The sequence below is a fragment of the Lactuca saligna genome, chromosome 2 (assembly GCF_052625555.1).
Source record: "Lactuca saligna cultivar CGN05327 chromosome 2, ASM5262555v1, whole genome shotgun sequence".
Classification (NCBI taxonomy): Eukaryota; Viridiplantae; Streptophyta; class Magnoliopsida; order Asterales; family Asteraceae; genus Lactuca; species Lactuca saligna.
In genome coordinates this window covers 142,542,109-142,570,067 of record NC_136418.1, presented here as the reverse complement: position 1 = coordinate 142,570,067, position 27,959 = coordinate 142,542,109, and the positions used below count along the sequence as shown (strand labels likewise).

The following is a 27,959-nucleotide window of genomic DNA, read 5'->3' as shown; positions in this document are numbered from 1 at the left end:
GTGTTTGAATGGTAAACACATTAAAACACTCAAATGACACTATGAAAACTAATCTAAACAACAATTGAGCAGGAATGAAACAGGAAGAGCAGCTTTATGATGGATCTCAAATGACCTATTTATAGGCTTCGGAAAAGCCCATGACATGGCTTGACCAATCAGGTGTTGACATGTCATCATGACTTAGTCAGCAGTTGACACATTCGCCATACTTAACGTAGAATGGATGGAATATTCCAATTCCGTTAGTATTCCGTTAGGGTTCCATCCAAGTTATCAGTCTTCATATTTCTAGACCTTCTTGATCAACATTGAAAATGTGATGAGCATCATGTTGCTCTATTGTCTTCTAAGATATCATCAACTTCCAGAGGTGTCATTGATCAAGCTGAGTTGTTTGTTGAATGTTGGAATGCATCTTGAACTTGGAGATGTACGTGTTCATGATGGACCATGAACGGAATGCATGTGTCATGAGCAATCTTGTTGAGCCATCAATGTGATCATGTTGATCCATTGAGTTGAGATGAGCCACCAAGTATTCATGTTGATCCATCAACGTTTTGTTGAGCCATAGAGTTATGGATGAGCCAACAATGTTTCTGATGAATCATCAATATTCCAAATGATCCACCAATATCTTGATGCTCCACATATGATCTAGATGTGACATCTGAGATCATGTTGATCCAGCTTGCTTTCTTCAAGTGCTCCATGTTCAACAAGTGCTCCATGTAAGCTGTAAGTGCTCCATGTTGGGCAAGTGCTCCATGACAACTTCCAATGCTCCAACATCTGATTCTTCAAACACTTGTTAAATCTTAAGGATCTTTCCAACCTGAAACATTCTTATAATGTTTATTAGACAGATATAGACATAGACCGAACTTATTTCAAGTGACAATCACATCAAAATGTTTCCAACAATGTTAGTAAGGCTCGAACCTACAATATCATCGTTTTGAGCAGTAAATTTCAACCAATTAAGCGATCTCATACTAATTTAAAAAGAGGGATACTCATTAGATTACCTTCCAGAATGGATTGCATAACATCCAAATCAACTACCTATTGTTGTACAGGCGTAACCTTGTAACCTTATGGCATGCACAGATTGAAAGACTATTACTAAGATGCTTGTGTATTGCAACAAAGATTGTTAGTTGTAGACCTCCTTTTAAGAATAAGCATACACATGATAACAAGGATCTTATGGAAAAACTTAATATGGACTACGAACGAAGCTTTTAGGCTTTTAAGGATAAGGCAACCTTAAACATAGAAGCTTTTGTTGAGCATGTGGGGGATGTAGAACAAGCATGGAATAGTGTGGTCCGACACATCAAATAGTTAATCAAAGATGCCCTCAATTATCGTCCGGGAGGGTCAAGGATCATAGAGAATCGTGATGATGGAGCAAGGGGTCTAAGTTAGAATGTAATGAGGATGAGAAAAGTGGTGGAGTGAAAGTAAAATACAAGGAAGTTAAATGTAAAATACAAGGGAGTCAAACGTGATGCAAAGAAAGTGGTGGTTGTGGATTAATTCATTGCATACCAAGAGATGTATAAGAGGATGCAAAAAAAAATTGGTATCTACAAGTTAACAAAAACCAACAAAAGAAGATAAAGAGTTATTTGAAAGTTTAGGTATATTAGGACAACAACAACCGAGTTCTAATGAATGATGATGACATAAAAAGGAAATGTGGTATCTATTTTCTTTCTTTATTCAACAACGGTTCTATGATTGTGAGGGATAGGAATATAAAGAGTTGTGTTGTGAGTCCCCAAACTTACATGAAGGTTCGTACTTTGGGTGAGGAAGTGAAGATGACTTTGATGGTGATGATGATAAGGAACAAAGTCGTAGGTTCATAGTTAACTCCTAGTATAAATCTGTGTTAGCTGTGTTGTTTTTACCATACCACCCTAATCGTCGATCATTTTTGTAATCTTGAAAATTCATATTGTTTAATTCTTTCTGAAATCTTCAAATATATTCATATTCTCACCACTTCACACTCGATCAGCACATTCCGGATATCTTATGTAGAGTTGTTACAAATCGGGCATAAAGAATAAGGAATGTCAATACCAACCACCTAACTAAAAGCAATCAAAACTATGTCATCAAATATTTTATCCCTTCTCGGTTTATTTGTATCAAATACACATCTATTTATGAAATTCCAAATTGATCACCATACAATGACTATGATGTAACATCTGTGTTTCTAGGCTAAGCATTAATGCGATGATATAATAGTTAGGATCAGCCATTGTAACCCGCTTTGAAGTAATAAAGAGGAATTACTAGAGTATTATGTGAATTATGTGAATTTATATGCATTATACTTATTTATAAAATATAATAAATTATGAGTGAAAATAAAGTGTAGATAAATCCAATATCTATGAAAAATTTGGTACCGAAAATATAAAGAACGCCGAAATTCGAGTTATAACGAAGAAGTTATGACATGTCGAAGTTTTACGGCAAAACCGATACAACACTGGAATCGTAAAAAGTGAACTTTTGATAAACTACTTTTTAGCCTTAGATATCTAAATGAAAGTTTTAGTATACATTAAACCGATAGTGTGCATAAAAAGAACATCAAAATCTGACGTCGTATGAGAAAGTTATGATTTTTCTAAGATTTCGTATAGCAGTATACATCCCGAAATTCGAATTTCAGATTGAGCGTGTAACACCTCGTTAAAATTCGAATCTGACGTCGTATGAGAAAGTGAATTTTTGATAAACTACTTTTTAGCCTTAGATATCTAAAAGAAAGTTTTAGTATACATTAAACCGATAGTGTGCATAAAAAGAACGTCAAAATCTGACGTCGTATGAGAAAATTATGATTTTTCTAAGATTTCGTATAGCAGTATACAGCCTAAAATTCGAATTTCAGATTGAGCATGTAACACCTCGTTTAAATTGGAAAGGATTTATGCATGGACTTGGCGAGTTGGGAGGTCAAATCGTCGAGTAGGGTCGTGAGTTCATGAAACGTGGAACGAGACCGACTCGACGAGTACGAGCTGTTTAAAGAAAACTCTAAATTTTGGGTTTCCCCCCCTTATAAACGTCATTATCCGCCCCAGTAGCTTCCCTAGCACCATAGAAGAACTTTTACGGCTGCACACCCTCTTGTGAGTGAAGTAAGACCCATTGGGAGCTTATCCATGAGATTTTGGGGAGGATTCCAAGCTTCAAGAAGAAGTATCAAGGGGAAAACACTAGATCTAGCATCTAGTTCGTCTTCGGCATTGATTTGAGGTATGAATCTGTTACCTTAAACATAAATTATATTTGAGAGTTGTGACCAACTTTGAGGAAATGGAAGCAAGCTTAGATCTGGACCTATCACAATGATATGGTTCCAGATCTGGACCTTATTAGGCCCCAAGTATTATAAAGTTGCATCTTTTATTGATCTCATTCCCTCTCCATGCATAAGAACCTTGTTTGAATGTTAGTTTTAGTGTTATGGCCATGTGATACTATGCATGCATGTAAAGTTTGCAACTTTACGTGATATCTTCACTAGGAGAGTATGTATCTGAAGTTTGAAACCTTAAATCCTACTGGAAGGAACTGATTACGCGAGAACTCATCGAGTCCCTCTGGTGACTCGGCGAGTCGAGAGGGTTCACGACCAAGGTTTTACGGCCAAGGGTTCACGGTCAGGGGTGTATGGTTGGTGGCTTACAGCCGTGAACATCAAGGAACTCGACGAGTCTCTCGAGCGATTCGGCGAGTCAAAGAGTTAAGCAGGGAACTCGGTTAGTGGCCGATTGTACTCGACGAGTCAAGGTCAATATGGATTGTTGACCTTGACTATAGACTTTGACTTTGACCAGGGTTGATCCCGAGGGTATTCTTGGGATTATGCTGAGTTATTTATTCATCGAATATGAGCAGTTCAGAAGGAGCAACGTGTGGTATATACTTGACTTCAGCTTATCAGTTCAACTTTCGAGAGGTGAGTCTTCTCACCATACCAATGGGTCTAAGGCACTAAGGCTGGCCCATTTTATGATAGTTGGTATACTTGTTATGTAGAGGTGTGTGATATGTATGTATGCGTGATATGCGGTAGAGATAGCCTTTGTGGATAACGGTAGAGATGGCCTTTATGGATAATGGTAGCGATAAATTTGTGGCTAATGGTAGAGACAGCCTTTATGGCTGATGGTAGAGACAGCCTTGTGGCTAATGCCTAATGGTAGAGATAGCCTTTGTGGCTAACAGTAGAGATAGCTTGTATAGCTAATGGATATGCGCCAATGGTAGAGATAGCTTTTATAGATAAATTGACATGTGATATATGGTAGAGATAGCTTTATAGCTAATGTGATACGTGGTTTGTGTGGGGTATGCCCTGGGGGACTCACTAAGCTTTCAGCTTACTATTTGTGGATTTGTTTTAGGTACATCGGAGCCCAAGGGCAAAGTCAAGGCGTGATGATGCAACGTGCACTCTATCTCTCTTTTCTGATATGTTTTTGGGGACACTACGCTGTTTTGAAAACAAAAATACTGTAATGTTGGTGGTTTGACATTAACTATTGAAATCTTCAAGTTTTATGAAATATGGTTGACTATTTAAAAATGAAAATTTTATTTGTAAAAATTTTGGGTCGTTACAGAGCGATTTTTAGCCGACACAACCTAAATGAGAATTAAATATCTCATTAATAAGAACTCAACGATAAAAAGACAGTCGAAGACGGAGTTTGTATGTAGAAGTTATGAATTTTACACAGTCGTTAACAGTGTAATATTCGCATACTGTTTAATTTAAAATAGGTCGAGAATTAGTCGACGGAGTCTAAATGGAAGTTGTAGATTATGTCTTCACTTATGCGTGGATATAAATAACGTTGAAAATGGAGTTTGTAGGCAAAAGTTACGGGGTTTAGAAGTCGGAAGAGTGCTACTGCGAAGGGGGTGACGTGGCTAAATCTGGGGCATTGCTTTCTCCCCAAGTCTTGCTACTAGATGATGACATGTGGCACCAAGTTGAGCCATATTTCAGCCTATAAATAGAACCCATTCCACCCTCATTTCTTCTCACCTCCATATTTCAACCTATAAATAGAACCCATTCCACCCTCATTTCTTCTCACCTCCATATTTCTCTTTCTATCTCTAACTTCTCTCTAAACCTCCTTAACCCCCTCTTCCCCTAAAGCATTAGGAAACTCCCCTAGCGCTAGAAGAAAGCTCCAGAGCACCCGATGGCTCCTAGAAAAAGAGATTTTTGGCTCAGAAGCTCTGCTCCAGCGGAACCCTGTTTTTTAGTAAAACCTGCTATAAGTGAGATATGCCTACCTTAATTTAAATATAGATTGTATTTAAATATAATATCGTTATTATGAACCTATAAATAAGATTTATCAGTGATTCAAAGTCGTTATACTAATTGATCTATTTACGAGAATGATGTCTAGGCTGTGATTTAATGAGGTGTTTAAAGTGGGATTTCCAAACAGTATACTTCGTATACCAAACGAACCCTACCTCCGATATGATCCTACCTGGCTGTTCCTTACTTGATAGATCATGAAGTAGACTCTGAGTTAATGACAAATCTAGCCTAATAATTAGTCACAATAAATATTAGACTAAAATCTAGTGGTAATAATATCCGGTTTTGTCGAAGGAAATCATATTGTTAGGAAGCGAAGTGTTACTCAATTTTCAAGTCGTCACTTTAACAAGTGAGTGCATAGTCACTTTCATCTTACACATAGATATGAAGTATTTTATATTAATTACGTGTTATGTATGCATAGTATCTGTTTACTTGATATCTATGTTGGATGAACATTTTTATACAAGTTTTAAATGATTTAAAATGTATATGTATTTTATATCTACAAAAATGTTGGGGTAAAACATAGGTAGATGAAATAGATGATGTGCGATAAAATGATGAGAGTCCTCGATGTTGACAATGATCTGGTCATCTAGCGGAGTATAGATGAAGACCATAGACTATTCTAGACAGTCCAGTGGAACGCTAGGAGGATCACAACTTGTAGGTGTTTGTGAATGATGTGTTCAAGTGTATACTCCATCCCCCTCATGGTTGCCTTACATACAATTATTGTTGAGGAACCCCCTTTGCAGTATTGTCCACCCCGATGAAAATCTTTACGCTGGGTCCCTTATATTAGATGCATTAGGGACGTAAAGTGAGGATAATGGGAATGGGTAATCGGGTTTGTTGGCTTTGATGAAATTAATAAACTTATTTATTATGGTTTGAAAACCCTATGTGCTCACCAGGATCCCAAGCCAGACCCACTCAGTTTCTTGTATTATAGGTAGTGGCACAAGAGCATAGTTGGATGACTTGACGATAGATTACGGACTATAGGTCAGTAGATATAGATAAATGTTGTAAGGCCTATGTTGTTTTGTTTATGTTTTTAATCTGTTTCGAATATAACATCCCGAGGTTTTAATATAATGAAATACATTTCTTCGGAAATGCTTTGATAAAATTTTATCTTGATTATCTTTTGGGAACAAATTCCACAATACTTTTTTTAAAAGGGTGCTCTAATTTTCGAATAAAACATAAACCAATCGGTCTTTTCTAGCCGTGAAATTGGGGGTGTCACATATGATCACCTCCCAAACTACTTTGCAAGCCGAGCCACAGACATATGCAACAAATCCAAAAAGCCAGGCCATAGATAAGAATAAGATTATATAATATATCACACTAACGACTTATTTTGAGAAGAATTTGGGACACCACTTCACACTCGATGAGCATATGTCAAATATCTTATGTAGAGTTGTTACAAATTGGTCATAAAGATTAAGGAATGTCAATACCATGGCTAGACAAGTTTGTTTTGGTAGGCAAACTGTAACGTCTGCAATTTCAGGCTAGACATTTAGAGTATAATAATTATAATTATACATTTTATTGAAAAATTAAAATCGTTGATTAGAGTAATTGTTCTTCATATGTGTTATGAGTTAATAAATATTTATTGTATAGACATTATGTGGACAAATATTATGATTATATACTATTTGTAGAAAACCAAATATAAAATTTATCGTTGAAGCAATAAAATAAAGAATAAAAAATAAATGATATTTACACCAAATAATCTTAATGAAAGTTGTAGTAGTCGTGATCACATACACGTGAATATAAAGAACGCTTAAATCTAATTTCATATGACGAATTATGATTTATCTAATTTTCGCGTTCAACCAAATAAGTCAACGTATGTCGTAAAATATAAATAGGAGATAGGTTGTTTATTAGCCTAAGTGATCTAAATGAAAGTCGTAATAATCGTAATTAGGAATCGTGCATATAAAGAACTCCTAAAGCCGACTTCATATGAATAATTTATGATTTTTTGAAGTTTAGAGTGCGACACAGTACAACAGTGTGTGAAAAAGAAATCGAAATAAAAATTGGTTGATTATTATCCGAACAATCCAAATGAAAATTGTAGTACTCCTAATATGAAATCGACACTATAAAGAATATCGAAAACGTAGATCGTATGAAGAAGTTGTGAGTTTTGCAACATCATTTATAATGTAAGCCCTCTCGAACCGTAAAACGAAAAATAAAGTGAAAATTAGCTAACAAAGTTGTAACGCCCGTAGATTAGGGCTAGTCAATTTAAGAACAATAAGCATCAAAAATGACTTTTTGATGGAAGATTATTTTGAATGAATAATCTTAACTAAGTTGTAGTATATGTTACAAGGATTTCGTACATATAACGAACGCTAAAATCCGAGTTATAACGAAGAAGTTATGACCTGTCGAAGTTTCGCGACAGAACCGACACGACGCTGAATGACGTAAAAAGTGAATTTACGTTAGAGTGATATTTAGCCTTAGTGATCTAAATGAAAGTCGTAGAATACGTTAAACCGACATGATGTGATAGTGGTATGTGGTATGATAGGGGAACTCACTAAGCTTCGTGCTTACGGTTTACAATTTTGGTTTCAGGTACTTTATTTCAAAGGAAAGGAGCCGGCTTGATCGGAGCGCATCACACTATGTTCTCCGCACACGAGATCCTTGAGATTATTCTCTGATATGGTTTCATAATATTATATTTTGATTATTCACACTTTGGTTTTATGTAATAACCTAATTAAAAATGAATTTTTTGGCTTTGAATTTTAGGATGTTTCATGGACACTTTTGGGGAACATGCGGTTCATTGTAGAGAGCTCCATGGTTTCAAGTATCAACATGATGTAATTAGGGATGTTCTCTTTGATGTTTGTCGGCGTTCTGGTATTTCTATGAAAAAAGCATCAATGAACTTTTTAACGGACCTGCATGATGGAAGATCCACACTCAGGCGGGCTGACATTTTGGTCTTTGGATGGATAGAAGGAAAACACGCTTGTGTGGATCTTACTGGGTCTCTCCTCTCGTCTGTTGGAGGAGCGGGGGTTTCACAACAAGGCATGCCGCTTTGAAAACCGTTGCGTGCAAAGTGGCAAAATACGATAATGCATATATAAAAAATCAACATGTGTTTGTAGCTTTTGCATTTGATACATTCTAATGTTATATCTTCTAGATTCATATATGTTGTTTTCAAAATAATTAGTTTTGCCATTCAGAAAGAGCTAACGACGCAGCTTGTTAACCGTTTGGTCGGTCGATATGTAACGAATTATATTTGATTTAAAAAAAAGGGTTGCTTCTAGTCACAAGTTAAACCCGTATTTTACTATTTTATACCTAAAAACCGGTTTAAATGCGAATATTAGCTTAATGAATACTGAGGCGGGTTAACCCAAGGGCCAACAAAGGCCCAAACTGTTCATATACAGGTTAGTAACAGGTACACTCGTGAGTCGCGACTCGAACTCGACTGAAGAAGATTCATTCATTGCTAAACCCAAAACCCTAGACAATAGACATGGCGTCGTCTTCTTCTGCGCTCCTCCGCCGCACCCGTCATCTGTCGACCGCCGTCGCTACTGCCTCCGCCACCAATGTCACAAACTCAGCTTCCATGACCATTTCCAAAGCCAAATCAAAACTCAGAACGGAACACGATACCGACAAAGCTTTAGACATCTACTCAACCGTCAAAGCCAATTACTCCGCATCTTCACCCGGATCCGCACATCATGCTCAACAGATCACAGTCCGCCGCCTTGCAAAATCTCATCGTTTCTCGGAAATAGAAGCCCTTATCGAGTCCCATAAAAGCGATCCTCGGATCACCGATGAGCACTTTTTATCTTCCCTTATTAAATCATACGGCATCGCCGGCATGTTTGAGCAAGCTCTCAATACATATAATCAGATGGAAGCCCTGAAAACGCCTAGATCAGCTCTATCATTCAACGCCTTACTCACGGCTTGTCTGAACACGAAGAATTTCGATCGTGCGCCACTACTGTTCGACGAAATGCCAGCAAAGTATAGGTTCAGACCAGACGAGTATTCATATGGTATACTGGTTAAGTCCTTTTGCGATGCCGGTAAGCCTGAATTGGCGATAGATAAACTGAAAGAAATGGACAAGAAAGGTATTCAGATTTCAGGAATCACTTATACATCGATAATTCATTCATTGTATAAGAAAGGAAACCCAACTGAAGCCGAGAAGATCTGGGATGAGATGGTGAACAGAGGGTGTTTGATAGATGTTGCTGCAAACAACGTAAGGTTAATGAACGCAGTTGATGGTGATCCCGAGAACATCAAGTCAATGATTGAAGAAATGAGCAACGCAGCCCTGAAACCAGACACCATAAGTTACAATTACCTGATGACTTGTTACTGTAAGAAGGGGATGATGAAGGAAGCAAAGGAAGTGTATGAGAAGTTGGAAGAACACTGCTGTCAACCCAATGCTGCAACATTTAGAACACTGTTGTTTTATCTGTGTAAGAATGAGCAGTTTGAGACTGGTTACAAGGTGTTTAAGCACAGTGTGAAGGTAAACAAGATACCTGATTTCAATACATTGAAGCATTTGGTTGAAGGGTTAGCTAAAAAGTCAAGAACCAAGGATGCAAAAGGGATGATCAGGACAATGAGGAAGAAGTTCCCTCCTAACCTTTTGGTTGCTTGGTCAAAACTGGAGAATGAACTTGGATTAGCTAGTAATGCCATTGATCCTGCAAGAGAAGCTAGGTCATGAACCCTGTTTGATAAATCATAAATATGGGAATAAAACCACTGATACGCACAAACATGCTGCCAATAGCCTCCAGACTGGTGGTTGGATTTTGTCAACGAGGTAAGTGATACAAATGTTATATTTCTAGTTAGTTTGAGTGATTTGTAGCTCAAATATGGAGCTTTTTTTCTGTTGCTTATTGATTTTTATTACAGTTGGAAGCTCTTTTTTGGTTCAGTTTCTGAATCTTGTCATTTGTTTAAACTTTTTAACACAGGTTAGAAGCTCAAATTTTGTCCTGACAATAAGCCTCCTCATTTATTCAGTGTTTTAGACTGTTGTTCTTCTTCATGTATGGAATCTAATATATAGTTGAAAGTTCGATTTGATACTTGATAGCTAATCCCATGGTTTTAATGATAAGTTACTTAGATCCATAAGAACATTAATTCAAGTCTCAAGGTGATTGGATTAAAATTTACATTTGTATCTTGCATGCATTAGAGATCATAAATTTGATCTAGATAAGCTAAAATGAAACGAAAAAGACTAATAAGGGATAACATCATTTTTTTCTGCTTGTTTATATGCAAAGGTGTCATTTTGAGGTGACAAAAACTGATACCACATGAAATCAAAAGGTTTAAGATATTTGAACCCGTTTAATTAAACGGGTTGATACTACACAAAAATTCAATGGATAAGATTAGTGATGAGATCATGAGAATATCAACTTGAAATTATGTGATAATGGATAACAAAATTATGTAATGACAAAAGATTTGAGGACATGCTCATATAACAAAATCGTTCTTATTAGCCAATATGATTATCAAGCGAAAACAAACATGAACAAAATGATTTGTTAAATCAAATAAAAAACATGAAAAATAAAATTTGGATTTGTTAAATAAAAAACATGAAAAATAAAATTTGTATGTTTATGTGATCGTTCAGTCCATATCATGAACATTGTTCATGTGGTTCATTTATAGCCAGTCGACAAATAAACAATTAAATTGGTAACACAAAATTTGAATGATTAAATTAATAGGATTTGATGTTTAATGTACAATGGATTACAATTAAAACAATCTGTGTCGTGGCTTAAAGACCAAAGAGCATATTAGTGTTACCCCCACATCTATGCATATTCCAAGTCTCTAAAACCGATCATATCTGCTTAAAGTTGCTTTCAAACTTTAACCGATAATCATTTCTAGTACACAATAATCCAATTTTTAATCACCACCTTAAAACTGTACTCCATCTACTTTCCTTATATATCAACATCCATTACCCACCACTCAAATACACGTTTAGTAACACTTATGTTTTCTGTTCACATCTTTTTAAACCTTTCAAAATACACAAAAGAAGAAAAGCTCATTTAGTATATGACCATTTCCTTTTCACTAAAAAATAAAAATAAATATGTTTCATTAGGTTTAAACTTCTACACCTCTTTCAAGTTGCCATTTATACAAAAAAAAAAAAAAAAAAAAAAAAATTTAAGTTGATTTATGTTTGGTAAATAAAACAAATGTTTTTATCAAGATTTGAGTTGAAAAAAGGGGAAATGTAAATAGAAAACGTTTAGCCAAACACATGTTTTGCCAGTCCCACAAAAAATATAAAAGACAAAAGCTTGATCAGCATATGAACAAGCATTAGGCCATGGATGGACTTCCACTACCATACATTCATGAAGAAACTAAGGCCCCTTCAAAATGATGGCCGTTTAGTGACAAGTGTATGGAAAACAAAATCTAACAGATTTACTCACTCCATTTCGTAACCGCAATATGTCATAATCGGTTGCTGGTATCAATCCTGTGTGCTACTCGTATCAACATATTTCACAAAACAGTTCGATGTTGAAACTAATCATAATCTGACTGGTAGAAACTGGTCCTAAAAAATGATTGTAATGATTAGGACTGGTCTCAATCCTGATTGATTGATGTGATTGTTTTTAAACAGTCACACCCCAGTTCATGGTACGGTGAGTGACTGTGACTGAATGTTTTAGTTAAAAACTAAAACCCTACGTAAAATTTGACCACATTTGGTTCTAAATTTGTATATTGATATGATAAGGATTTTTTTAGCGTTTTAGATGGCATAAATTCAAAAGTGTTCATTGATCTTAAATAAATTGTTTTTGATACTTCATACTTGGTTCAATTTTTTGGATAGTGTTTATTATAAATAAAAACAAAATAACAGTTTTACCATTCTAAACTCTAAAAAACACCCACAATCAACATATCACAACCTCATATTTTCTGTGTTTTCATCACCATCGACGGACACTAAAGCTTCACGTCATGCATGGTTTTTATTTTTTGGTCCATTATAGCAAAATGTATTTCATCAAGAAAGCTTAGTAGCTTACCACGTGTTCAACTCAAGTGTGACCACCATCCCATGAACAATAATAATACTTCATACTCTTTTGGTACCATATAAGCTTTAATTTGTTTTAAATAATCAATCTCAAACACCTATCTAGTTTGTTAAACTTACAATATTAATAGTACCTAGTTGGAGCTTTTTTTTATAACTTATTACTAATTATTAAATGATCATATAATTTAATTTTTGAAGAAAAAGAATATATGAAAATGAAAAGAAAAACGTCCTAAACCGAACAAGTCTTACAAAGACTATTTTTTTTTGTTAAGAAAGACCAGACTGTTTAGGACCAGACGATGTGCATGTACTTCACTAACAGCCAATAACCGGGTCCATATTTTGAGAGAAACCTCCAAAATTTCGGGTCAATTGTTGATGGGTTATTTACCCAAAACACCAAAAAAGCCTCCCCTTTTGTGAACTGGCACTCGCTAAAATATTATAGAATACGGATAATGAACATTGAAGCAAAGGCCCCCCATAAATAAAGTACAACAACGATGCTTATTGCTTAACATAGAAAAATACCAAAATACAATATAAATACTAAACCCATTAAACCAACAATATACAGAATAAGACACAAACACCACCTCTCTAAACCTCTCATTATATACATTCATTCAAATTCAAATTTCAAACTCTCACTCCTACACCTTTGACCATAATCCATGGGATTCTCTCAAACTACAGATGACATGGAATTAACGCGTGTTTATGTCCCCGGCCCTCTAATCGTGGGTGCTGGACCTTCGGGTTTAGCTATAGCCGCATGCCTTCGAAAACGAGGGGTACCCTTTGTCATTCTTGAAAAAGAAAATTGTTTAGCATCTCTATGGAGACTAAAATCCTATGATTCCCTTAAGCTTCACTTACCCAAGAACTTTTGTCAACTCCCTCATTTCCCCTTTCCTAATAATTTCCCAAAATACCCCTCCAAGGAACAGTTCATCGCTTACCTCGATTCCTACGCCAAACACTTTTCAATTCGTCCCATGTTTGGGTACGAGGTTAAGAGTGCAGAATACAAGACAACTTCCGATGGTTTTGGTTTGTGGCGTGTGGTGGCGAACCGGACGGAGTTTGTGTCGCGGTGGGTGGTGGTGGCCACCGGAGATAATGCCGCCCCGGTGGTGCCGGAGTTTGATGGGTTGGAGGTTTTTGGCGGGAAAGTGATGCATAGTAGTGAGTATAAAAACGGTGGTGAGTTTAGAGGGAGGAATGTTTTGGTTGTTGGGTGTGGGAATTCGGGGATGGAGATTAGTTTGAATTTGTGTCATAATGGTGCGAGAGTTTCTTTAGTAGTAAGAGATAAGGTACATATAATATAACATATTCTTCTTTTTTTTTTTTTGTTTAATATTTATTTGATATGAATTATTGAATAATTTAAAAATGTATGCAGTTGCATATATTACCTAGGGACATTTTAGGAAGATCGTGTTTTGCGATTGCAGTTGGTTTGCTAAAGTTGTTTCCTTTAAGATTTGTTGATTGGTTCTTAATTGTATATTCACGGATGACTCTTGGAGACACAAGTAGGGTTGGTATTGTAAGACCTAAAGATGGACCTCTTAAACTCAAGGGTAAAACCGGAAAAACACCGGTTTTGGATGTTGGATCATTATCTAAGATTAAGTCTGGCCAAATTAAGGTAAATATAAATCACCTTGACATAATCCTAGTTAATACTATTTTTAGACTAAATATTTTAAGTTGTTTATTTTTGATAGGTTGTGGGTGAAATCCAACGATTCACATCTCGCCACGTGGAATTCATTGATGGAAAAGTGGAAGAATTTGATTCGGTAATCTTGGCTACTGGTTATACAAGTAATGTAGCTTCATGGTTAAAGGTACAATCTGCAATGCATAATAATACAACATAAGAATGCATTTAATTTCCAAATGTGTGCTTTTTTTTTTTCATTGATTGATTTTTTTCTTGTAGGGGGAAAGTTTTTCAGGACAAGAACAGGGTAATAAAACCAAAAATTCATGGATAAGTAACATGAAGGGCAGAAATGGAATTTACAGCATAGGATTCACAGGGCAAGGCTTATTTGGAGCTTCGAATGATGCAGAAAGGGTAGCAGAAGATATTGGGAGACAATTGAGCTCATATAGAAAGCATCTAAGCTCAAAGATTAATCCTTATATGTAGCATGAAAATTGAAATAGGATCAATATCTTTTTGTTAGGGTAGTTTTCATAAAGTTATTTTTGTAATCTAATTGTCACCAAAAAAAAATTATGCAGTGATATATATACAAAAACTACTTTGACCAGTTTTTTTTTTTAAATAAATACTAGCAAAACGAGTAGTTACTAACAAAAATTTTGTTCTTGAATTGGAGCAATTAAATCTCGACATCCCAGATGCTTTCGGCTTTTATGGTTGGCTTCTTTTTCTTATCTGCTAAATTCACTGATGCAGAAACCTGAAAGGCATTAAGAACCAAATGTCAAGAACTGTTTCACATAGCATGCCCAATTCCAAAGTTACGCAAATTACATCAAATAACTGCAATTCCTCTGTTACAGTGTTACTAATTCAACATCTGTTATACATTAAAAGCTACATAAATTACATCAATAAAGTGAAAGTTGAGAGAGAATTTACCTTGATGCTTCTATTATTAGAGGAATTCCTTGTCAAATCCAACCCTAAAACCCTAGTGGACGACTGATACGAAGCCCTAACCACACTGTCATCGTCAACTCTCCTTGACACAGCTACGTCCCACGAATTCTCAGCAAAATCATAGCAAGGCTCAATAGTCGTCACACCTCCATGCATGTAATTGTACTTCACCTTACAGCTCCCAGACTTAAATCCGTAATTCGCTGAAACCTTATGATTAGAATTCAACGCTAGCGTACCATCCAATGATGTCGTGTTCTCAACTACCGAGTGTGTATACGTCAAGTTCAATGGCTTCTCGTTAATCTTAAATGTATTCATGAACTGAAATCGCACATCCTAATTTCATAGCAAAACTAAAGTATTAGCTGCAAAATGGAAATCTAGATGAAAGTCAAACATAAATACTCATTTACACCTTTTTGGGGACGATATAATCGACGACGAAGGATCCAGGGCTTTCTACGGATAGAGTAAGGTCGTTTAAAAGAGGCCCGTTGCAGAATGTGCCACCAGTGACGGAAGCTTGTAAGTTGACGCCGCCGGCGTTCACTACTATGGAACCCGTGCCGTCGGAATTGTTGACGTCGTAGCTTCCACTGAATGAAGCCTTCATCTTTTTTTTTTTTTGGAAGGGAGTAAAACCAGAAGATGCTGTAGAGTTACAAGGGTTTATCAGGCTGATGGTGGGAAAGAAAAAGAATTGTGTGATTTTCAATAGTCTTGTGGGCTTTTGATCACAATTTGTAATTTAACGAGCTCTTTTATCGATTTAGGCCGATCGCTCTTGGATTGGGCTCTCACATTGGCCTCTACGCAATGATTAAAATATATATATATATATATATATATATATATATATATATATATATATATATATATATATATATATATATATATATATATATATATAAAGGGTAAATTACACAATTCCTATTTAGTCATTATTTTTAAAAATTAATTCGGATCATCCCTTATTATTTTAAAATCTGCATGTTTCGTCCCTCATTAATTAAAATTTGCACGTTATATTCCTTTCCAACTATAAAATGAAAATTATTTTATATTAAAAAAAAAATTAAATACTCTAAACCAGCCTTCCGTTCTCTTTCCCCTTTTCCTTCTACATTTCTTCTACCTCCTTCGTTTCCAGGTTACTAAACCCCACCATCACTTACTCGGATTTCTCTTTTGTCGAGGAACATCGCCTTAACGATTTCATCTATTCCGGCGAGCATCAAGACACCCCAAATGAAGAACTGTCGATCGATCTCTCTTTCTTCTCCGGTCTCAGTAAAGAACTATCACTCTTTCTTTCTTCTTTGTTCGAATCGGAGGCAGAGGCGGCCAGTAGCTCCGACAACATGGTTACAGAGGGAAAGGGCCTAAAGACCATTTTAAATTTGTTCAAATTGGGACCAAGTGCAGATCTTTCAGATATGATAAAATTTGAACTCTAGTTTCTTTCTTTCCTTTCTGTTTGTTTTATCAATTCCCATACTTCAATCTCATAAAGATGCAGGGGTGGTTTTCCATTTCTTTCTCTCATCACTGATTTCAATTTCGGAATTTATAATGTAGATCTCAGCACCAATTTTGATATGTATGTGTTTCCTAGAGCTTTAGGGCTAGAACTCATGTGAAGCTACCAGACCACCATATTGAACGGAGCTCTAGGTTCGCATGTGAGAGGGTCAAGTAAAATGTAAGATATATTACTAGATTGTGGTCTAGAGGTGATTGGTGGTGTTGGAATAGGTATACGGTAGTATTGTCGGAATAAGTAAGAGGTGGTGGTGATGGAATAAGAGAAGGAAACAGACCGTGAAAAGAAGGAAAGTATGTAAGGTGGTGGTGTGGAAGTGCTGGCGGTGATAAGCAGTGGTGTCGAAGGTGCTGGCGGTAAGCGGTGATGCCGGAGGTGCTGGCGGTTATATGTGGTGGTTTATGGAAAATTTTGAGATGGGTAGGGATATATATATATATATATATATATATATATATATATATATATAGGGTTAAGTCCATGTGAGACGGCCTAATTTTGTGAGACCGTGAGAGTCATTTATTTATTTATTTTTTTATTTTTTTTAAATTTTTTTTAGTTAATTCAAGTTCCGAAAATAATATTTAAAAAAAGAATTTTTTGATTTTTCCATTTATTTTGCATTTTAAAATTATTTTTAGAATATGTACAGTGTAATATTCTATTTAGAATATTTCACGTATTTTTTTAAAAAAAAAAAAGGATTTTTTTTTAGTTAATTCAAGTTCCGAAAATAATATTTAAAAAAAGAATTTTTAGATTTTTCCATTTATTTTGCATTTTAAAATTATTTTTTAAAATATGTCAGTGTAATATTTTATTTAGAATATTTCACGTATTTTTCAAAAAAAAAAAAAAAACGAGATTTTTTTTATATTTTATTTTTTAATTTTTTTTAGTTAATTCAAGTTCCGAAAATAATATTTAAAAAAAGAATTTTTGGATTTTTCCATTTATTTTGCATTTTAAAATTATTTTTAGATTTGGTCTCACGGTCTCACAAAATTAGAATGGTCTCAAATGAACCTGAACCTATATATATATATATATATATATATATATATATATATATATATATATATATATATATATATATATATATATAATTTAAAACTAATAAGTAAACAAAATAAAATGAAAAAACAAATTATTAAGGGTAAAAAGGTAATCATGTCAATAGGGACTAAGCGTGTAAGGAAAAACAAATAAATTGATGGTCCGAGTTAATTTTTGAAAATAATGACTAAACATGCTTTCTGACATATGCACGAGGGACGAATGGTATAATTTACCCAAAAAAATTTACATGATTAGTCCATGTAACTTTGCCGTAAATAACATGTCCTTTATGTATGTAGAAAGATATTTATACCATTTAATTTTATTTTATTTACTAAATTAAGAATTAAACAAAGAACAAAATATTTCAAACCAAATTTGCTCAAGATCATGTAGGATTTGTCGAAATTTGAAGGTCGGTTGTTTTTAAAGTTTAATAAAGAAAGTTTATCATTTTCAAAAATAAAATAACTTACAAAAATAAATCAATATTTTGGTCAATAAGAAAATTACTAAACTAGCCATCGACCATAATTACTTCTCTATTTTTAGTAAAAACATTATTAGAAAAACAGCTTTTTACGACGCTCATTGCGCATCGTAAAAGGCTCAGACGACGCGCAATGAGCTTTGACTAGGCTCAATTGTCAGATACGTATCTATGATAACATCCAAAAAGGATTAAAGTATCATCCGATAAAAAAGGAAATGAATTTCTATCTATGATAACATCCTGCTATGAACTTTATTTTTAATGGAAGCGAATGTGGCCGTTAAATAAGATTGTGATTGTCTTTCTAAAATACACTATATTTTCCATTTCCATAACTATCTTTTTTCAATGAATGGTGTTAACTACATTTAAAAACGATATTAAGTAGATATTTTTGAATTTTTGACCAAAAAACCACAATTTACGAAACTTTTGTTGTATCTTTTGGTTTACCATAAAATTAAAAATCAATGTAGTTTGTTTTCACTAACTTGTGATACATAGAATTTTAATATCTTTTTTGTGTTTCCACTTTCAACACAACATGTAGAGAAGCGATCAAAAATCAAAGCATGTAAGAAGAAGATTGCCAATGGTATCCCGATTCAAGAAATTAGAGAGATTATTGACTTCAAGACATTAGACAGAGGGATTAGGGAACATACAAAAAAAAAAATTATGGTCATGACCTTCAAAGTTACAAATTCAAATCAGGATATTTTTATTTGCAACTTTAGCTCAGAACAAACACTAACATTTTCTATTTGCAAATCAGATCAGGACTATTCTAACCCAATGATGAAGTATATAAAAATTTATCAACTTTTAGAGGAAAAAAGTAGAATCAGATACTTTTAGTCTCGTAACAGACTCAACATGAGGCGGGTCAATGGAAATTCAAAATCAGAAAAATAAGGATTTTCACAAGGCTGATAACATGAGTTGAATATATCTGAATATATCCACAGTCTTTCTCCATTTCAAAATCGGACCTATGTAAATGTAAAACAAAGAAACATTGTTCGAAATTGGTAATTGGATACTAAGTGCTAACCAAACACACATACCCTTTTCTTATTTGACGAAGTAAAAGTTTCACTCCCTTCAGAGTAGCCCTAATGAACAACAACAAAAAGTAGAAAAAACAGTAATTAGTATATCCTACTCGTTATAAAAAGAGCAACCCAGAAACACCAACGATTTTGCGTGGAAAACCGGAAAAACCACTATTAAAACAACACTCTTATTAAAAGATTACATTGCTGATAAATCTCCAAGGAATAAAGGAGAGAAAGAAGATGTTGGAATGAATAAAATAAAACATCTAGATGACTTTATATAATAACCTTACAAGGAGTCCTAACCGAACTCTAAAACCAATAAAACCAATAAAATAGGAAACAGTCCTAAATAAATATGAGGTGTTAAAATTATCACTTATCCTACATACGTCATTAAAACCATAAGTTTCATAATTTGTCACTCTTTCTCAAAAAGTGATATATATATATATATATATATATATATATATATATATATATATATATATATATATATTTCCATTTTTGAAATAAAAATCGAAGGTTTCTTATAAGTTACGATTTAGGTGTTGTTTGTTTTTTAAAGAAAAAATTTATAAAGTCTACAGACCACCTCTACAACCTTCTTCAGTAGAAGAGGTGGATCAAACGGCTGAATACTCTAATAAGAATCGTGTTTGTTTTTTTAACATCTGCATGTTGCTGCAAATATTAAAAAATTTGAAATAATCTTATTTTATAATCCGAAAATAGTTTTTTAATATCGAAAATTTAATAATGTATGTCATTCCGGCAAAAATTTATGATATTTCAGCAAAAAATAATAATATTTTAACAAAAAAAATAAAGATATTTCAGCATAAAATAATGATATTTCATCAACAAATTATTATTATTCAATATAAAAAAAAAGGAAAAAAAATTCAACGAGAATAAACAAAAAAAAAACGAAAAAAAAAAGTGAAATAAGATTTCTGCAATATATAATCAATATTTTAACAAGAAAAAAAAAGATGTTGGAAGAGGTAGGGAGAGACAAAACAAGTGTTGCACCAAGAATAACATGCACAAATTTTTTTTTAATCCGAAGACTTTTGAAAAACAAATAGCTGCGAGATGAAAAGTGTTGCGCGTGTGTTGCGTCGCGCAACAATAAGAGGTCTAATAAGGTTTTTTCCAAAAAAACAAACAACACCTTACTTCCTAAGGGTTACAGTCTCCCAAATAGTAGTTTTTGAAAAACCTACGATTTCATCAAGGAAACTTACGGTGTACAAGCATTCGATGCACAATGTGTGCATTGTCTACTTGTACACCGAATGTTTCGTATGAAGTCTACGGTTTCATATTTTTCTTTTCGGGTATTAATAAAAAACTATATCTATAAAAGCTAGTCCTAATAAAAAATACGTTAAAATTACAACAAGAATCAAAAGATACATTATTATTCTTTGAAAGTTCTATTAACATAAAATAGTAGTCTAACTTATTTGGAAATTACACAAATAACCTAATCTAAAAAGACAAAACTGCAAAAATAGTCTCTGTGGTATACATTTTTTTGGGGTTTTAGTCCAAACATCGACTTTTTTGGTTTTATGGTCCTTTTGAGCTAGTTTCATTGCGTTTTTAGTCCCTCTAAATAATGAAATTACTATAATACCATTGGGATATTTATTTTCATTTTTCTTTCAACTTTTTAAATCTAATAGTTATTTTAATAATTAAAAAAGGAGGGGCCTCTCTCTCTCTCTCTCTCTCTCTTCATTTTTTGGGGAGGCTAGAGGGGCAAGAACCCTCGTTCTTCCTCTTGATCATATCGTGATACACCACCCATAAACACCCCCAGCTGCTGCTACGGATTTTCTCCTGCTTGTGCGCTACTGGATCAGCACGAAGGAAACCAAGGGAAGCCGCTGGAGCAGCCTCCCTCACCACCACAAACGACGACCGCCGCCTCCACCTCCCTTTCTCATTCACAGTTCACCAACGAAACCCTACCCCTTCTTCCTTCTTTTTAGCCGATTGGAGCTACCAAACACCCCTAAATGGCGAAAGTTTAAGTTGTTTTGTTTCTCCCGGTTTATTGTTGCCAGCGAACAGGTGAGAGGACCAAGGAAAGCTCGATAGATATCGACTCCTTTCCCCTCCTCGGTATTTACCGGCCACACCAAAACTGTCATCGACTGCAATTACTTCACCTTCCTCGATATGTGGCTGCCAACGATGAAATCAATAAGGCCAAGGAGGAATCGTCGGTCTTGATGAACTCCTTCTCCCCTCGCCGCGATCTGTTTGACCCCACCGGTGCCCTCAATTTTTTGACTAGTTTCGTTCGTGTCCATTCCCGATCAGATGAAGACACAAACCTGTTTTCCCATTGTATATAACACTTTGATTAAATCAGCCCCACCATTTGTAGAGTAGGGTTGGGATTGTTGTTTTCGGTGGGGAGAAGGTGGTGGCAGTGGGGTGGTGTAGCTTCTTCCTGCTCGTTTTCCAGCACAACAATGGAAGGTGGCGGAGCTGTAGGGTTTACGGTGGCATTTAGTGGCCGACGGGAGGCTAACAGGTGGTGTGGTGGTTGCTTCTAGATCACCATTGGTGGCAGTCTCCACTATTTGGCTTCGTTTTTCCAGCAAGGCTAGGAACATATGAGGGGTTGGTTTTTGAGAGAGAGAGAGAGAGAGAGAGAGGTAGACCCTTTTTCATTTTTTTTAATTGTTAAAATAAATAAATAAATATTAAATTTTAAGAATAATGAAAGAAAAATGAAAAATAAATACCCCAAGGATATTATAATCATTGTTTGTACTAAAACTCCAAAAATTTGCATACCACAGAGACCATTTTTGCAATTTTGTCATCTAAAAACTAAAACTCTATATGCTATAGGCCGACAAGCTCTGAAAGAGTAAACGGCCCACGAAACAGTAGCCAATTGCCCGAAAACGTAGTTAATTTTTTTTGGTTACGTTGACCGTAGGTTTTTTATTTTTATTTTTAATCTATGGTTTTAGTAACTATTATGGGATAATTGCTATTTTTTGGGTAAAAATAAATAAGTAATTATAAATTATGGTTAGTTTAGTAATTTTATCTTAAATAATTACTTTGCAATATCATTTAATAAATATTCAAACCAAACAAAAAACAAATTTCATTAAAGTTCAACTAAATAAAACAAACTCCAATCCTATCTAATTTCAATCCCGTCATATTCCATTTCATTTGACAGATTCATTATTTCCAAAACATTTTACGAAACAGATCACAAAATATCTTTTATTTTTATTTATTTTTTGCAAATTTAAGAAATAAACTATTCTTTTGTAATAATTTCCAAAGAAAAGTACTAAACTTATGATTCCTCATAATTATTATAAGGTCATGTGCTTTTAGCCTGATTTTCTTTTGGAGATTAGTCGTATAAATAACAAATAAATCGAGATTTTAACAACATGGTAGTAAGTAGTAACACATCCCATTTTGGTGTATTAATGATGGTTAATTTTGTAACAACGAATCTCATTATCAATTTATTATAAGAAAATTATTTTTTTTATAAAACACATTTAATTACTAACTGCCTATGCGTTTATATACTGTTTGTGTCTATTTTAATTTACAACAATGGAGAAACGCTTTTATATATTGTTTGTATCTATTTTATTTTACAACAATGGAGAACCACAGTTTAACAACATAGAAAAATCCACGTATTTTGATGTTGAAAAAATACCTTAAAAGAAACAAATTAAACTAACTGTATCCTTATGTGCATACAATACGATGGAAAGTTTGTGAAAGTATAAACAAAATAAACACTAAAAATGATGCAAGATTTGGTGCCTAAATAAATAAATAAATAAATACAAACGTGTAAAAACATATAAAACTGTGGGGTATAAATATGATATAATCTTCTCTACTTTTTACGAAGTGCAAACCAATATGAGGAATTTAATGAGTATAAAAAAATGGCTCTTGGATCTAATCAATCGACAATCACCTATACTTTCTTGGAATCCCGGCCTTGTTTTGTTGTGCATGTCTTAAACTTAATTCTCGTAAATTCTGTTAAAACCATATATAAAATATAAAATTCACATCAGAATTTTTCCAAACCTAAAACTATGCATAATATACTTTAAAAAGTATGAACATAATAACACATACTTATATTTCTTACATATAATAGCTATGTATTTATTTTAATCTTTTCTTTATAATAGAAATGTACTCACATTTTGCTACCAATATAAATTACATATTGCTATTATCTCGGTGTAAGTATGTTGCTATTATGAGTAAAGTTTTGTAAGTATGTTGTTATTATGTGTAAAAATGAATGTACGTTGGTATAATGAGTTACATATTTGCTATTATTAGTAAAACAAGATGTATGTATGTTGCCATGATGGATAAAAAAATTAAGTACATTGCCTATGTCTGTAAAAAAAGAGTAATGTATGTCGACTTCTCCTTGACGACCATCACCATTATGTTTATGGGCGTGTTCAGCAAAACCAGCTGGAAACAGGTTGCTTGTAATAGGTAGCGGGTAGCTTGTAGCTTGTAGCGTTTATTAAACGCTACATGAAGTAGCATTTAGATTTGGAGCATTTTGTTTAAACTGAAGTGCCAAACGAGACTTTCTGTTCAAAACGAAGCGTTTTGTCAAACGCTGTTAGAAGCTCTCGAACGCTCCCAAATGCTCAGTGCCAAACATGCCCTATGTGTTCCATACATGAAGTTTTTATACTCTCACACTATCCTCATACTAAGGTTTCAAAAGATCCCTTTTACTAAGGTTGATGAACACCCCTAACCTGCTTAATTTCAACTCTGTCAATTGTTGTAGCTAACCAATAAAGTAGGACTATGAGTCACCATCCAAAGTAGGATTATGAGTCACCGTCTGGAAATTCTTCGGAAATTCTGGCGTCTCAAGAGTACAACAACAACAAAATCAAAGTCCAATAGGAATAGAGCAAAAGGAGGTAAGATGTAAGCAGTCGTACCTCCATCTATAGGTAGAGAGACTGCTTCCATAGATAATCAAGCCGACCCTAGTAAATAAATGATAGGAAAGGGGTAGAAGGGGAAGAAAAAAGCAAATACCATCATAAAGCTCAAAGTAATTTAAAAATAAAAAGGGAAACAAAACTAACGTAAATATTGTACGAAAAGCAAAAATAATCTCATAGAAAGCTAACCACCACCCTTCCCCTCTCCTACCAAACAAATAGTTTCAATTTGGAATCTCGATCCTCAATGTAGTAGCAGAAGCACCATCTCCACTAGCCACCATCTTGAAAACAAAGGAAAAAAATTCTATATGCTTGTTCATGTAAACAAAACAAGCTCTCCTGCTAACATTTCATGCATCTCTCTCACTAGAGACTCACACACCCTTTTTATTATTGACTTCCTGAATTCCTTTATGAGTGATTTCTTATGTTCCTACATCGGCTAAATATAAGTTAGGGTGGTGGCTTATAGGTCTAAGTATCCCCCACCCCAAGCTGGTTTTTTAGGGTGGTGGTATGACATGAACCTAGTATCGGATGGATTTGTATCATTTGGTATACGATCCATCCCCACCTTACAATGTTCCAACACTGGGAGTGGTGGTTTGGACCCGAAAAGAGGGTTATTGACCTCGTGAGCAACAAAGACATTATCCCTTTAAGTATGGGGTATTGTCACAATCCTACATCAGTCAAATATAAGTTGGGTTGGTGGCTTATAAGTCTAGGCGTCCCATCCCCTTATAAACCATTTTTAGCATTGAGTTATGCACTTCAGATTTATGGCATGATATGAGCCTAGTATGAGATTGGTTTGTATCATGATTCCAGTAGTCATTAAATCTTTCAATGTAAGCCTCCATCAAACATGTTGAGTTAAGGACAAGATCGTCGTCTACTCGTCTCAACTCTTTCGTTCTCTTTCCGCAACCCCTCTAGTTGTTGAACATAACCAAGCTCCCTATGACATGTTTTTATTGAAGTCTCTACTTCTACGACTCGTGTGTCAAGGCATCCTCTACTGTCTTTGGACTTTCTCTAATTCATGTGTGATGATTGACAAGGCTCTTCATGTACTATATTCTTCTCGCCCACATTCAAACCCACCTCTATGTTAGCCTTAGAATTGTTGTTCATTATCACCTTCAATTCTTAACCTTCTCCCAAATTTAGAACAAGCTTGCTTTGATAGCATTTATCTAAGACTTGTCTTTATAAGCTCATCGTACGACACTTAGTTCTAGAATACTTTACTCATTTTCAATGTATTTTACATGAAAGATCCTTCTTCCCTCCTATGAACTCTTCTCTTGACTCATGTAGATGGTTTCAAAATTTTAAGTCTAACTTCATGTAATACATCTATAACTTAGCAAGCCATGACAATAAGCCATAAAGGCTGAGTGCTGAAATGAGGTGTGTTCATGCTTTTAGCTTTTACTTACGAGTGGTTAGACTTTAAGCATGATTACAAATCTTTTGACTATAAATCGAGAAAAGGGTTAAAGAACATGTATGTACAATTCTTATACTACCTAGTTACCCCTTTTCAACTTCTACTAAGAAGGTAGTTGTGTAATAAAGCTAGGAACAGTTCGTGATGTAATCAAATTTTCCTACCAACACAAAAAAAGGACAAAAGATTACTTAACCATCAATAGGAAAAAAATATGGTTGTTTTGGAAAAGTAGGAATTGATGTTGCTATTGTTTGTGTAGACACACAATTAGTCTCTAATGAGCAATCAAAATATTCATAAACAAATATCTCAAATGTTGTTGCTACTTTATATATTTGTCAACTAAAAACAGTGTGGGATTTTCTAAAAGCTGTAGAGTTATTAGTACTTTCCTAAAAGGATGTCAAGTTTGAAGGGTTTGCATTTTTCCATACATTGATGAAATAAGCTCTACCTCAATAACTAGAAAACTTTGATTAAGATCAAGTAACTTTTGTACTTGATCATCATTGTTTTTTTTTTTCAACATACACTTAATCTAACTTCAAACTCTTAAAGTTACTTATGTATCAAGTTCTTAATTTCTTATGACTTATATGCATATATGTTATTCTCTCAAATAAAATAGGGGACATGTATTAGTGGCCAAACACATTTGGTAGTTTTTAAAATTCAAAAACCAAAAGCTCTCTTGTGTCACGACTTCCATTCTCATTGTCCAATGTACACCAAGTGCATTATGTATATTATTGTCAGACAAACATAAAGTCTGGTACTGATATAAGGAGAATGTGGAAAGGATGGTGATTACTATCAATTATGTGTTGTACACACTACCAACAATGCAACCATTTGAAAGAGATTCAAAGGTAACCATATATGTTACTCAATCAAAGCTTAGTTCTTTCTAAAGTCACTGTTAAATTAATATTTATGAATTCAACGTAGAATCTAGGGCTTTAGGTATAATACGCACCGTTGATTGGAGAGGAGGAGGATCAAGATGAATAAAGTGTAAAGACATTCTAGCGATCTCGGACATGGCAATTTCTCTCACTTCAGGCGTGTCGCTTGTTAAATCCTCGTAAGCAGCCACAAACGCCTCCTGCCAGAATCGAGGTAATCTGATCCTACGGCTATTGGTGTATACATCCCACATATGTTTCACCACTTTCTCTCGCTCCTCCATTTCCTATTCAAAACCAGAAATTAGATCAACGAATCCAAAGAAACACGGAAACATTCACACAGAGAGAGAAAAGGACGGACAAGGACGTCGAAATCGTCATAGATAGGAGGGCCATTAGCGATGTCATCGGATAATTGGTTGAGGTTGCCGACGGAGAGGCGGAGAGTGACGGTGCCTGTAAACATTGACCAAAATGCGAGGAGGATAATGGCGGCGAAAACCCAAAACTTATACCGGCCTCTTCTAAAGATGCTATAATCTAGGGTCTCCTTCTTATTAGAAATCAATGCCGATGATGAATATATTGTTGTCGATGTTGATATCGGCAGGGAATCCTCATCCCTCATATCTCCTCGGATTTAAACCAACAATGCAAAATTGAAACAAATTTTCCTAATTCAAACAATGTTCATCATGACACTGTGACATGAAACTGTGTGAGGTTTTTGAGATAGAGATTACCAAACACAATGCTAAAAAGATAATGGAAGAACATGCACAACAATTATGGGATTGCTTGGATCAATCTTTCATCAAATACGCTAAATTCCAGATTGTCAATTTTGAAGCACTATGATTTGGGGTTACAATTGACATCACAATGTTCGTTATCGTTAGTAGTTAGTACTATTCGTCACCAAGTGGACGGACATGAACCCATGAAAGGCCAATTGGATATTAAAGCCCAAAAAATAAAGAGTACTTTTAGTTTAAAGCCACTATACTATAGAGTAAAGATTAGATGAGAACAACTTGAATGGTAAATATCCTTCTATTTTTTTTTATCTTCCTATTTATTTAAATAGACGGCGACAATTATCACTAAATTTAATTTAAACTAGGTGAGTGACCCCGCAACGAGATTTTTTGTTTGGTTCTCTGTAAATATTCTTTCATGAACTATTTGTTTAT

At 34.5% G+C, this 27,959-nt stretch overlaps 4 protein-coding genes across 4 annotated transcripts; 2 read left to right on the top strand and 2 right to left on the bottom strand.

The window, feature by feature from the left end:
• The first annotated feature begins 8,865 nt into the window (after window positions 1–8,865).
• LOC145031893 (small ribosomal subunit protein mL103 (rPPR7)-like) lies at window positions 8,866–10,569 on the top strand. The gene is made up of 2 exons (XM_078980550.1): window positions 8,866–10,286; window positions 10,444–10,569. The coding sequence occupies exon 1, from the start codon at window positions 8,952–8,954 to the stop codon at window positions 10,185–10,187; it is 1,236 nt and encodes a 411-aa protein (XP_078836676.1). The 5' UTR covers window positions 8,866–8,951; the 3' UTR covers window positions 10,188–10,286; window positions 10,444–10,569.
• A 2,577-nt stretch (window positions 10,570–13,146) lies between these two features.
• On the top strand, window positions 13,147–14,876 carry LOC145031891 (putative indole-3-pyruvate monooxygenase YUCCA4). The gene is made up of 4 exons (XM_078980548.1): window positions 13,147–13,900; window positions 13,990–14,238; window positions 14,318–14,440; window positions 14,536–14,876. Exons 1-4 carry the CDS (start codon window positions 13,256–13,258, stop codon window positions 14,746–14,748), a joined length of 1,230 nt encoding a protein of 409 aa, XP_078836674.1. The 5' UTR covers window positions 13,147–13,255; the 3' UTR covers window positions 14,749–14,876.
• LOC145031892 (outer envelope pore protein 24, chloroplastic-like) lies at window positions 14,791–15,913 on the bottom strand. Its single transcript, XM_078980549.1, has 3 exons — window positions 15,647–15,913; window positions 15,208–15,567; window positions 14,791–15,025 (listed from the first exon to the last, which is right to left on the bottom strand). The coding sequence occupies exons 1-3, from the start codon at window positions 15,842–15,844 to the stop codon at window positions 14,945–14,947; spliced, it is 639 nt and encodes a 212-aa protein (XP_078836675.1). The 5' UTR covers window positions 15,845–15,913; the 3' UTR covers window positions 14,791–14,944.
• A 7,295-nt stretch (window positions 15,914–23,208) lies between these two features.
• LOC145029156 (uncharacterized) lies at window positions 23,209–27,630 on the bottom strand. The gene is made up of 3 exons (XM_078977762.1): window positions 27,128–27,630; window positions 26,835–27,050; window positions 23,209–23,443 (listed from the first exon to the last, which is right to left on the bottom strand). The coding sequence occupies exons 1-3, from the start codon at window positions 27,392–27,394 to the stop codon at window positions 23,375–23,377; spliced, it is 552 nt and encodes a 183-aa protein (XP_078833888.1). The 5' UTR covers window positions 27,395–27,630; the 3' UTR covers window positions 23,209–23,374.
• Window positions 27,631–27,959: the final 329 nt, after the last annotated feature.